The following is a 13695-nucleotide window of genomic DNA, read 5'->3' on the forward strand; positions in this document are numbered from 1 at the left end:
GCACTCTCGGCGGTGTACGTCTCGTGCTGCACTCTCGGTATGGTCAATGTCGTCCTTCTCCCTCCTCCCACTCCTCGCTCCGCCATTTGTCTCCGTTGCACGCGCGTACCTGTATTGCATCGGAGCCTGCACTGTCACTGTCGCTCCCTGTATCGTTTCTTCGCTCCCTCTCTCCCGATTCTCTCTCTTCCTTGCTCTCCATCAGCCCAACCCTCTCGCTCTCCCGTGGATGCACTCGGGGTCTTGGTCTCCGTCCGACCGGCCGGTGCATCCGTTGCAGCGTCTCTGTCCCGAGCGAAGAGGCATCGGCGTCGAGCGGGGCTCGAACGCCTGCCGCAGCAGCCATTGTCTCGTCTGGGAGCTATTTATCAGGCCAGCTTACGATTCTATCGTTCGTAAATGAATCCGGGTGCCGGGGTTTTTGCCCGGCCGATCGATATCGAACCGCTTCTTTCGCGTTTCCACGTAATCGCCGCGGAATTGCTTGTTTTCGGAACCGATACCCGACCCGACCCGACCCGACCCGACGCGACTCGGCCGAGCGGGTGCTTCGGATACAGGGACGCCGGTCGACTGACGATCGTCGATTTTCACGATCGAACTGGACGATTTATTATATGCAATTACTAACACTGTTCCAGAAAATCTACTCCGGGGTTACTCCGATTTTAACACATTAACTCTGTGGTTTCATAATTTTTGGAAGTCCATGGCGAAGGAATTTTGAATAGTTTTCAGGGCCAAGGTCTTAAGCTATTCTATCACCTTGATCTACCTCAACCAGTGCCGCCTAACTACCTGCCGGTGCTGCAATTTCGGAGGCACCGTAACCGGGGAAAGCCGAATATGACCGTAATAAATCGTTACCCTAATCAATGCAACGATCGCTGACTGGTCGTATATTTTGTGCGACAGTTCGCATAAAAGCAGAGCAATCCGTTCGAAAGTCCTCAGAACGCAACGAGAAACCGCACCTCTATTCTCTACACAATAAAACCCATCAACCGACACAATTCGACCTATCGAATTGTTCCACAAATCCATCACTACACCTTGGCTCCGAGTCAGGTTTTACAACCTCGAGGACAACAAGGACTACAAGGCTCTGACAATCGAGTCGTTGCTCGACAAATAGATCCCCCAATAGCAACTTCAATCGTAAATTTGAAAGTCGCCACCAGTAACGTAAGCTTGTAATACGTTTGGGATAATTGTGTAAAGGTCAGTTCGAACCCCCTTTTAGTACAGCAGAATTACTGAAAATCCTATTAACCCTTTGTGCTCCAAGCTGTTTAACTCCAAAATAAAGACATTTTCTTGTCCTTGAATATTTGTATTGTATTTACACGCTTAAATTTTTGGCAACTTCTTAGGTACAAGCATGGTAATGTAAAAATTGTAATAAATAATTGCAATCTTTTAGTAAAAGTTCAGAGTAGCTGTACGAGTGCTAAGGGTTGTTAGACTCCCGGTAGATAAAGTGCGTTTTGCGTAAAGCGCGTAAAGTTGCGTTTTTCTCGTGCATCGGAGATGCAGTCTCGCTCCCAATCCAGGTCCCGTTTTTGACAGAGCTAGGACACTGCCTCGCAGGACCACCTATGTCCACAGCAAGCCTAAACAGTTCTCCGAAGAATTTAACCTCCATTTCTCCCCACTTTGAATTTTCCCCTCATCCCGTCCCCGTTTCTGGTGCCTCGTAGTCGCAGCCCCGGTGTTCCTCGTTCCGGCGTCGGACGAAGCTGCGCTGGTGCGCGTCAACCACACCTCGCGCGTGGTCATTGTCCCGTCAGTGCGCTATCTATCGTGGCCAGGCCCAGGCAATGCGCGATGTATAAATGGATCTAGGTGGCTGCCATCGCGTACCAGCGGATCGTCTCGCGAGAGTGCGAAAGAGGAAAGAACCGGAGAAGGTACAGAGAGAGAGAGAGAGAGAGAGAGACAGAGATGGAAACAAGAAGAGGACGCGCAGCGGTCTCTCCCTCTCTCCTCGCTGGGCCTGACAAAAGCCGACCTTCGAGCTGACATTCACTTCACATCCGAGCATCTCTCTCCATCTTTCTTCCTCCTCGTCCCTTCCCGTGCTCTCTTTCTCTCCACGGCCACGTTCTCTCTCCTCGTCTTCGTCGAGCTTCTCCTGGACCCGGAGAGGAGATAGCCTCTCTCGTCGAGAGAGGACTGGACCCGACCGACCGTCCGACCGTCCGAGCACAAAGACCCGTCATTCCGGCCGACTCGCGTGTCCTTCCTCTCCTCGCCGACGTGGAAACAAAGTTCAGCCGAGGAGAACCGTCTCCGCCGAGCCGAGCTGACCCGCCATGCTTCGCTCCCGTGCCGAGATGCTCGTGCACCGTGAATTCCGATCGCTCGCTCGAATTTTCACCGAAAACCCCATCGGTTTCACCTCCCCGACGCTTTTCGCCAGTGGGTCTCGTAGGAGGCAACAGCCAAACTTGAACCAGGACCTACAATCGGCCCAATTTGCTAGGCATTGTCCATTGGCAACGCTCGTAACACTGTAAACATTTTTCTCCTGAAAGACGTAGGGGTAAAGTAAACTAAAAGTACAATTTTTCATCAATTAACCCTTCGCGCTCGAAGCTGTTGTGACTCAAGACCGAATTCTGATATTTTGTTTGATCCAGGACATTTTCGAGAATATATTTACTTGCACTATGCTTCAATTTTTAATGATGTATTCGTTGCAAACGAATTTAGTAATGCGAACATTGTTTTAGAATATGGTACAGCAATTTTTAGTGGCACATCAGAATAGCCATTCCATTGCAAAGGGTCGATAACATGAAATCTTGGACGAAGGATGTGTTTGATGATTCCGTGGCTGCCCTAGGTAAAAACCCCTGCAGATCAATATTCTTTTATATGTTTATGAACCCTCCTTTTTTAGACTTATTTTACCGTTCTTCTAACAGCTTAAACTCTCCGCTGAACAATTAAAATTTAAATGTTTTTAACTCTGGACCAGAATGGATTCTTGCTATTCTTAGAATGCAACTATTGAGCAACCTGGGAAAACTAGAACCCTCAAAAATAAAACTGTTAGAACAGCATAAATATAAAATGATTTTTCCTTTGTACGCAACCATTTTTACATCGTAGGATTATGTACATAGACTTCTCCTTAAACAGTAGTAACTCCACTCCGGATTTTATGCATTTATGACAAAACCGAGCCGAGGCAGTTTAAATTTTCAACTTATTCAGATCATTGAACAAATGAATTTCTATATATGGCTACTGTTTCTTGCGATTAATGTAGACAATTTTTATTTCGCATAAAGAACCGCTGGTAAAATGAATTATCCCTCGATTTCCGAGGTGACGATGTAAGAAGGAGCTAAAAATCGAAGGGCCTCCGGTGGCTAACGGTCGGCCCTTTTCTCTTTGCCTTCCTGTTCGCGTCCCGTCGAAAGGGCCAAGCTAAAAGGAGCATCTCCGCTTGCATTTCCCAGTGGGAAAGAGCCGTGGTTCGTGACAACAGGATGCGAGTATCGTTTACCTGACGGGGCCGGATGCGTCCGGGGACCTGGAGGAACGAGGGGAAAAAGCGGGGATCGATGGAAATCGGGAAGTCGTGGGTGACCCAGAAATCGAGGATCGTTCTCGTCCGGCTGTGACGACGACGGCCCTCGATCCCTGTTCGGTTTCCGAGCACAACGGACGGATACTCTCGAATTCCTGGTTGCGAACAGGTTTGCGAGAGCCGACCGCGTCATTAAATTTCGAGGATGGATCGGAGCCGGGGGATCGGGCCAGCCGGCGCTCGGATGTTTTCACGAAATTCGTAACCGATCGAAGAAATCCCCGTAATCCTTTCTGCACACCGTGCCAGTTAATCCCTTGAGAGGATAACAAGAGGCTCCGATTACGCGCGCATTATCGGAAGATTAGTGGGCCGAGACCGCGCCAGGCGTAATTGTTAGACTCCCCGGAGGATCGGGAATTTCGGGTCTCCCGCCGGAGTATCTGGAGCGACAACACGTCGAACCGGTTTTCCAAAAATTTTCCAAAGAAACGTCGCCGGACGCCGCGATCATGCAGACCAGCATATTCGTAATTGCGGACGCGATCTGCATACAATGCGGCTCGAGCTGCCGGCGAAGCTCCGCACGACCTTCCTCTTCTTCTTCTTCTTCTTCTTCTTCTTGTTTCGAAGATCCACTCTCGTTTCGAAATTCCACGACTCCGTGGCGGATTTTCTTCTTTTTTTTTTTTACAACCGATACTCGCGAGGTCGAAACCGACCATCAAAGGGCTTTCTTTTCGCGGTTTTCCCCGAGTTTCCAGAGTGGGTAGCGGCTCTCGAAGGTCCTCGTCTTTGGCACTCCTCTCCGGCGAACTCAGTCGGCCGTTCTCTCTCTCTCTCTCTCTCTCTCTCTCTCTCTCTCTCTCTCACTCTTATTTCTTGGGAACCGTGTGTTGCCAGTCCCCTTTGTTCTCCGGCGCGCGAGAGCCCGAGGAAAGTTTCGAAGAAGCGGTGGAAGTTCGTCGACTTGTACGCGGTACCTTTGACTCGCCTGGCAGAACTTCGAGCGGCCTGTTCCCGACAGCCCTTTGCCGTCCTCGATTCGAAAATTGGCGGGGGAAGCACGGCGAAACGGTTGTTTCGCGCGACGCCTCGCGGTGCTGGAGTTGTCACGGATTTTCTGGCCGTTAGGAGATCTTGAAATCTAGGAGTCCGGACCGCTTTGCCCTTGAGCGCCTTGCGCTGCTCCCGGGGCCAAAAGCAGTGCTCTGTGGGACAATTTATTTTTCGCTCTGAATTTTTCTCTGATCCGATCTAGACCCGATCTTCGGTGAATATGGGCGCGAATAGATAGCAGTGGAATAGATATCAAACATGTAGATTTCAGGAACGGAGTAAGATTGAGAGATACAACCTTTCCCGAAGGATATTTTTCGAATACAGATGGAATTCATCGGGGAAAGCCTACAGCAGGTAGACTCGACATCGGAATTTGCTTCGGATCTCAGGTCAGGGATGTTGCATTCAGGCGAGGTGAAGCAGCCCGGGCTTCTTTGTCGAGCGAGTTTGCCTCTGGTCCGAGTTAAATACCTGCCGCGCGATCATCGACGTCCTCCAAGTCCGTCGGCCCGCGTGGAATCCTATTTAGGGTTCAATTTACGACGTCGATGATTTTCGATGGGAACCCTGGAACTCGCAGCTATTCGCGACGTTTTTCCGCGAGACAAACCTGTCCGGATCTCTCCGCAAAAATTGATCGGCTCTGCTCGGCTTTGGCGCAAGAAGTGCCTCGAAGGGATCAGGTGACGTCACGCGCCGAGAATTCCCCCACCAACGTGCCAATAGTGGAGGTGTCCAGTGGTGTCACGGACCGTAGTGTAGGACCGTGATTGGATCCCCACTCTCGGCACAAATCGTGACGTTGCTACCTGGGTTGGACTACGGTATAGTCTTCGTGACGTCACTCCGGCTCTGACCATAGCATTTCTCCCACTATTCTCCCAGGTGTCCCTCGGTCCGGTAACGTTGGCTCTAGTAGTGCAAGGGACAGGGTCGCGAACACTGTTACCAGATCGGGGAAATTCACGGGGAAATGGTGGGGGAAATGCTATAGTTAGAACCAAGTGACGTCGCCAGCCTGTAGTGTAGTCTGTCCCAGATCGAGGCAATTTTTGAGCGTGGGGAACCGTACCACCGTTGGTACGTTTTTGGGAGAATTCTCGGAACGTGACGTCATGTATTCCTAGGAGGGAATTTGTTCGCAAATGCTGGTCGCGAATCATACGAATTACCGGAAAAGCACGAGTATCGGGTTTTCACGCGGAAGCGTCGCGTCAACTGCTCGCAGAGAATAATACGCGAGCGTAGACCGTTCCCGGGCATCTCCGTCATTGACCTCGAAAATTCGTTCGGTTATTCCGTAAAATTTATACACAATTCTCGGGTCGGTGTGCGTACGCGTGTGTACCCCCCTCCCCCCGTGCTCGACAAAAGTTTAAAGGGGATGATGCGCACTCGAAACCGTGATCTCGCGGCAGCCGGTTACGGTACTCGAGTTTCAAGGGGAATTTAATTATCCCGCGCTTTTGATGCCATTATTTTGCACGATATTACGCCGTAATTATCCCGCTCGTCTCAATGGGTCGGGATTAAAATCTCAGGGACTTCTCCCCGTTTCGTTTTTTTCCCTCTCTTTTCCTTTCTTTCCTCACCACCCTCTCTCCCTTGCGCCCGCTTTTTCCCCCATTTTCTTTTCTTTTCCTTTGCGTTCGCGTTTTGTTCGCCTCCCTTTCGCGTCGCCTCGCCGCTCGAATGCTCGAACAGCGCCGCATTACGATTTTAATTTCACCGAGATTTTATCGGGCCTCTCTCGAGCCCGCGTTCGACGCCCTTGAACGCGCTGCGCGCTCGGCACGCGTTTCATTTTTTCGTTAATCGATCGCACGAACCCACGAGAGCACAGTTCCGAAGATGTTCAACCACCCAGCTGTGTGTGACGTACACACGCGCCGGGGAGAATATTAAAAGTTTTATAAGAGTAGTCAAATCTTTGTGAGAGGCAGAGCGTGTACGTAAATCCTCATCCTTGGAAAATTTCAGAACACGAACGAAGCAGAGAAATCAAAAATTCGCTTGGAGAAGATTGCACACAGTGGGGTTGATGAAATATTTACAAAAATTTTTGCAGATAAAATCGCACGGTACAGCTGAGAGTTTAAGTGACATTCGAAAGCGAGAAGACTTTCTAAACGTCGGGTTGGACGTAAGCCACAGCAACAGGAATATTTATTGCTCTTTAAAACAAAGAAAATTGTTTTCAGTTACGTCGATAGGGCAGTCAAATGTCCCCACAATTTCAGAAAGTCCAGCACCTTATTCAGATTAAATTCGCAAACAATAATCATCAGAAGACTGCGGATCTGTATGCAAAATAAAAATATAGTAATCAATAATTTTAATAAGTTATATTTCTGAAATATTACATATTTTCACTGTCTTGTGTTTCACGTCATTTTTGTCACTCATGCATAAAATCCGCAGTCTAATGATCAAGAATCGCCACCCATTGGCGAACGGAAACATCGTTCCGGCGTTTCGTTTCGGATTACCCACACACCCGTACGAATTCGTTGGAAAAGACGGCGACGTCTCTTCCCGGTTCTGTTCTTTGTCCGTGCGCGAAATTTCCGAATCGGTTATTCGAGTCGCGCGCTCTCGGATTTCGGAGTCGAGAGACATCGTGAAACAATAGCCGGGGCTCTAGGGTTCGCGGAGAACACTGGCTCGTGCAATTTCGACCGACCCACGACGCCGAATTTACACAGAAAACGGGTCAAAAATAATGCTTCTAGTTCTCACGCAAACTGTGCTGTGGCTCTCGGAAGATCAAAGTATGGTTTTCGAACGTTCTGCACCCTCTTTGTGGTCTTGATTGAAATCATCGAAAATTGAATTGTCGAACTTCTGCAGTGACCTAATACAATGTGTATTTACAGTGTCTCTCCACACACTGGAACATTTTCCCCGTAATTGTAAATTCAGCTTGCATCCAGAGGTTGATAATTGCTGATCAAACACCTTAATAAATTGACTTTTAAACTAGGTTACTGTTCTATTGTGAAAACGTGAGGAACAGATAAATATTGGATTGTAGTATGAATTCGTTCGATTATACATATGGCCTAATTCTAACGATTTAATTCTGACTCTTTGCGAATGTACATAACTGTGAAGATGCTGTTCATAATCCTGCTCTTTATTGATAAATTTAAATAAGTACCAAACATAGCCGAACGTATTTACATAACGACCCAATTCAAACGAATGTTGACTCGTTGAACTAGAAAGAAAATGAAACGTTCCTGAAACGTGATAATTGCACCGCGAATTTTATGCTTCTAAAACCCATTAGAATTGTTAATAAATGGGCCGGATGTCAATACAGCCTTGTGTGTCTTTCAATCAATTCAGACAATTTTTATTTTCCACAAAGATCTAGGTCTAAAGACTCCAGTTCTGTGAAGATGTAGTGTCAAAACGCTAACAAAACGGCAAGAACCAAACATCGTCATCTTCCAGCGATCATTTCAAATGAATTCGTCACCGTGACCGTTGAAAACGCAGCACACGACGGAAATCACGGGGTGCAGCCGCGTTTCCAGGGAAACTTCACGCTGCGGGGCTAGGTGTTGCATCGAGCGCTACGATTTTTCTAGGAAGATAAAACCGCTGATATCAATCTCTCGCGGTTAGGCACACCTGAATTCTGTTCCCGGGAAAGAGTGAGAGAGAGTATGGAGAGGGAACGAAGGGGGGCCCTCTCCTGTCCCCGGTCCTCCCGACTCCTTTCACCTTTCCCTTCACCGTCCACCGGGGGCATTTGTCATTCCGTTCGGTCCTTCGGGTGTCCGACTTCCTTTTACCTGGTACCTCGGTCCCCGAAAAAGGGCCGTTCTCGCCCGGGGCCTGTCCTTGAACCTCTTCCTCGGCCCCTTGCTTCGTCCCGCCTACGAGCGGCGGCGACGACGGCGCGGCGGCGGGCTCGTCCGGTCCGCTTGGAATCCGCGTGCCGGATTTTTATTCCGTAGAAACCGACGCTCTCTTCTCCCTTTCGTCGGCCTCGGACGGAGAAAGGGAGAGAAATGCGCGGCCCCGCGGCTTTATGACGTATTATTACGTCGCACTTCCTGAAGGTGAACGCGCAATGATCGAGCGCCTGCCGCGGTGAAACGCCGCCGTTCCGCTCATGGACGCCCGATACGACTCAAGCACGCTGAACAGGCGTTTGCCTTCTAAAAATGACATGATTCAATTCTAACTGTCGGGCACAGTAGAATCTCGATTATCCGAACCTCCGATGTCTCGAGTCTTTAGTGTCCCCACGCGCTTCAGATGGAAATAGCCCGATCTAATGCGATCCATATGCAACTCTATTTGCACTGGTGCAAATTGTCGCTGAAACTACCAAGCACAAGTATTTGATTCTACAGAAAACTGCAGCTCAAAGTCATCGTCTGCTCGTCGAAGTTGTAGAGATTGGTTTCAGTTTCAGGCCAGGTGGTTTCAACTCAACATAATTGACATAACTCAATCGATCGAGAGGAAAGAGCTTTGACGTGAAACATACACCGAGCATCATCTCCATACACCGAAGCTATAGTTGTCAGAAATCGGTCGATCGATGTTCACAAATCGTTCCGCAATGGTTCGATGGTACTAGACAGCGAATTTTCATGTTAATCGAAAATTGCATTAACTTCAAGCTACAGGAGCTGCATAGGCATTTCTTTTCCTAATAATTGTAATAAGTAAATTTTCTAAATACTTAAATAGATAAAGTCCTCAGTCTAGACATTACTGTTCATTCTTGGCTCTATAGTGAACCTAAAGAGGTTCGAACTTCATACCGGTACCTTCCTATCATAACTTCGTCTCATAACTTCGTCATTCGCTTGAATATTCGTCCAAAATTTAGCTAGTAATGTTCGCAAAGAATCAGGCTCTCGAACTCTATTTCCAAAAATCGATTACACAAAGATTCGCCAGGACCGTACCATTTTCTATCCGGCCGATAGTAGCTATCTCGAGTTTAGCCACTCCACACGTGATCGTTCTTCGTCCTTCGTCCTTCCTTTTTCTATGCACGGTTCGATTCGAGGATAAAGGCTCTCGGCAGACATCTAGGCAGCCCTAGACAGCCCATTGTACCTAGCTCATTGTGTCCGGAGAGCATGTGTACCAGAATCGTTCTCGGGCAGGTACGTTTCCAGAGGCGTTACCTCTCGGAGGCGTTCTGTTCCCACAGCCGCTGGCGGGGTCGTTCGGCGGTTGTCCATGCGCGAAAGGGTTAAACTGGTCGAAACACGGGCCCAGAGCCCGGAGAAAATGGTTTCGGGGAATTTCGGTGGTCGAGATAGACGATGGCCTTGCCGAACGGAGAGGCCGAGGCGACCGCGGCAAGGAGAAACAGCGTGAACCGTTCAGACGACGACCACGCTCGACCATCCTCGGAACAGCTGGTCGTAGAAGGGATGCGCGCCTGGCATACCCCGGTTGTGCGTTGCGTGTATATGCGCATTCTAATATCAGATCCGAGGAGAAAGAGAGAGAGAGAGAGAGAGGAGGCTCTGCAGGGACTGATCCTTCATGCTGCGTGAAAGCGTCTGCACGCGGGTACCTTTAATGAATCCGCTCTGTTATCGATTTCTCGGGGAAGCTCTGCGGCCGACCATTACCAGAGAGAACCCACCGCACTCTCTCCGGGTTGAACAGCCCGCTATCCTCTCTGCACAGCCTCCGCGCCACCGAATCCCACGGATTCTCTTCGAGTTCTTGCGTAATTTCTCCTTTCGACGCCCACAACCCTCTCCGAACTCTGTTCTCTCTCGTCTGTTTACCTCGTGGAAGGGAAATCGGAAAGGAGAGCGATGCCGAGGAACCGTCCCGCGATTCCGGCGAATAAAATCGGAATTGCGTGGCACTTAGCGGCCCCTCCCCCCTCCCCCCTCTCTCTCTCTCTCTCTCGCTCTCTCTCTCTCTCTCTCTCTCTCTCTCTCTCTCTCTCTCGTGCTCGTCGATAGCGAGCTGGCGAGCACGTACACATTTTTCCGGGGTTAATTCGACGTCCGACCGCCTGGGTTCAGGGAGCGGTCCGCGAAACCCCACTGCACGAGGGAGAACCCTCGTATCCCTTCGACTAGTGCTGTTTCTCTCTCTCTCTCTCTCTCGCACGAACACACAATCTCTCTGGCTCTCTTGCTCTCTCATTCCAATCCGCTCGTTCCCCCCGGGTAAACGTTTCAGCACTGGGTAGGCTTAAGCATTGGCGTGGAGATCCGGGGAAGGGCGGCTGCGTCAGCGTTCGATGAGATGCTTTTGGAAATATGAGCACACTGGCCGAAATTATGGGAGCAGAAATTGACGGAGGAAGATGGTGGTACTTTGTCGGGATGCGGCAAGCTTCGTTGTCTCCTTCGTTATCTGGAATGTCTTCCGTCTTTGCTGAGACTACGTTGCTAGCGTGGATCCAGGAGGACGGAGGAAATTTTGTGCCGAATGAGAACATTCTGCGTCGATTCAGGGACTTCGACCAAGTCTCGGGGCCCGTTGATGGAAACGAAAGTTAACCCTCTGTAACGCTTTGGAGGTATGGCATGCAAAGTGTATGTAGAGTGTATGTAGAGTGTATGTCGAAGTGTATGTCATATTTTTTAGTAGAATTTTATTCGGAGACACAATGCGAGCAGATTGTTCTGTTCCATACGTTGACGCATATGCTGATCTCTCTAAAATTGTAAATTCATTGTCGGCTTGCGTCTAGAGGCCGATACTAGCTGGTCTCAAGTTGCTTGAACTCTTACGATGTTTTTACAGTGCTGTATCTCACCTACTCGGTTTTATCGTGAACGCGAAATATCCATACTCTATTAATCACGCGATACATGTAGCGCTTTTTCGCAGATACGTGGATACCCTTTCACCCTTTCTACTAATCTGGACCCAGTGTAACAATACTTACTGTATCGTTAGCCGCGATACCAGATTCAAACACAGAATGAGGAAAACAGAATCACATTTTGTTCAATAACTATATGAAATCATTCGCAAACTTTAAGTACATTGCTACAAGAACGTGTAAATTTTATTCTTTATACCAGTGTATATGTAAATAACCAAAAATGTGTAAATGAGTTCAAAGCTTTAACCCTTTGCACTCGGATGTCCCCTCTAAGGGGACATTATGAGTTTAGAATCGATAGCTCCGAGTGCAAAGTGTAAATAAACCTTGGGTTAGATCCATTAGGAGTCTTATGTATCAAGTTTCTTTTACATATTTTATGAACCATCTTCTTTGAACCAATCTTGGTCCCCTTATTGGGTCCAATGCAATTAGATATTAATTCAAGCTGGCAACGAGAGACTTGGAATTTAAGTGAAACCCTCAAAATGGCATCAAGTATCGCGGTTAACCTGCTTTACACGAATTCGACAAGAAAAATCGCGCGGGGTCTAAACAAATCCAACCTTGTGGACCACATGCCAGTCACTTTGTCTGTCACATTCAGCCTTAACCACTTACAACATCGAGCCAGACTCGCGGTGAAAATTTCGTCCAGATTCTATCAAATATTACAAACATAAAAATCTATGCTATTCGATATAGCTATTTGTCAACAAAAATATTAAAAAATTTGGAAAGAAGCTGAAAGCGGTTACCTATAAATTCTCTTTTCCATAGACAGTGTAATCGACAAGAAGATAGTGCAAATTAAGATGGTTGGGAAAAGAGCTCGTACATACCAAATTACAGAGAATTTCGGCTGCTTGGCAACAACGGGAGAGCGGGTAGCAGCGCCGTTCCGCAGTCCTACGCCAGTGCGTGCGGTCTGGCGTCTGTTCTCGGGGCGCCGGTGTCGCGTAGTACGGTCCTGATCCCGCCGCCTTTTTCTCCCCCCACCACAGGGCGGCGCTCCATGCGCGTCGGACTCGGCAAGCGGGCTCGGGCTCAGTCTTCGTTGGACCGTCGCCGAGTGTGTGTCGTTTGTTCGTGCGCTCGTTCGCCCCCTTGTGCGTCGATTCCGGCGTGGGTTTTTTTCGTTCGCCTCGCCTCACCTCGCTCCGCAGAAAACAAAACCCCCCCGTTTCGTCGGTTATTCCCCCCGTCCACCCCTGTTTCGTTTTTTATTTTTTTATTTCCCCGGAACAACGAATAACCGTGTGTCTCTGTCTCGCGCACCCCACGAGAGCGAGAGAAAGGGATATCAAGAAGGAACAAGGAAGAAAGCGAGAAAGAAGAGAGCGTGAGGGAGACGGAGAGAGAAAGAGAAAGAGAAAGGCGACAAGAGAGGTCCCGGTGAACAAGTTCTATATGTTTCGTGCGCGTGCTACGAGCTGTTCGTCGCGCGGCGGTTCGGACCAGTGGTGAAACACGGCCGCGAACAACGGCAACGACAACAACAGTAGCAAAGGAGTCGTCGTGTGCTGTAGTGCGTGCGCGGAGTGTGCAATAGTTTGTTGGTTACCCGCGCCGAGGCTGCTGCACCGACGGGGAACATCACGCGAGCAAACACGAGAGGCATCGTGACCCGTCCAACGGATACGTCGCGCGAGATATGGATTGGGCGGTGAAGGCTCGCCGAACGTAAGTCCCCTGGCACTTAATTACTGAACCACCCGGTACATTCTCGATCCGCAAAATATTTAGGAATACCGGTAGCAATGTCTACTTCGAATATCCAGTGGTTTGAGTTTCACGCGATTCGTCGACAGTGTGGTGCAGTGGCACTTTGTGTGAAGACTTGCTGAATGTAAGTCCCTTTACACATTACTGAATTACCCCGTAATGCTGCCCTTCGCGGGGCCCGTTTACTCCAAAATGGCCCCGCATTCTCGGTCTGAAAAATACCTGGGAGTACTCCTAGCAATGTCTACTTTAAATGTCCAGTTTATGTTTCTCGCGTTTCATGGAAAGTGCGGTGCCAGTACTTTACCGACCCTTCCGGTACACGGTGCCCTTTACGGGGCCTGTTCACTCCAAAGTAGTCCCACATTCTCGCTCTTCAACATACCTAGGAATACTCCTAGTCTACTTTAAATATCCAATGGTCTAATAGTTTTTCGCGATATTTGAAAAGTGCGGTGCAGGTGGCAGTCGGTGTGGAGAATGCCGAATGTAAGTCCCCTGGTACTTTACTGACCCTTTCGGTACACGG

The 13695-nt window shown here is 49.0% G+C and overlaps 1 protein-coding gene across 4 annotated transcripts in view; it reads left to right on the forward strand.

Annotated features, from left to right (window-relative positions):
• Nucleotides 1–13695, forward strand: part of LOC143359774 (protein gustavus-like) — a 263051-nt gene that overhangs the window by 193391 nt on the left and 55965 nt on the right. For 2 of the 4 annotated variants that reach the window (XM_076797996.1, XM_076797997.1), the window contains exon 1: nt 12693–13124. The exons of the other annotated variants lie outside the window; for them this stretch is intronic. In XM_076797996.1, coding sequence (XP_076654111.1) covers nt 13096–13124 — 29 coding nt within the window. In that variant the 5' untranslated portion in view covers nt 12693–13095. Of the gene's footprint in view, nt 1–12692; nt 13125–13695 lie in introns of those variants that run through there. 4 annotated transcript variants of the gene reach the window in all.

The sequence above is a fragment of the Halictus rubicundus genome, chromosome 12 (assembly GCF_050948215.1).
Source record: "Halictus rubicundus isolate RS-2024b chromosome 12, iyHalRubi1_principal, whole genome shotgun sequence".
In the NCBI taxonomy this organism is placed as follows: domain Eukaryota; kingdom Metazoa; phylum Arthropoda; class Insecta; order Hymenoptera; family Halictidae; genus Halictus; species Halictus rubicundus.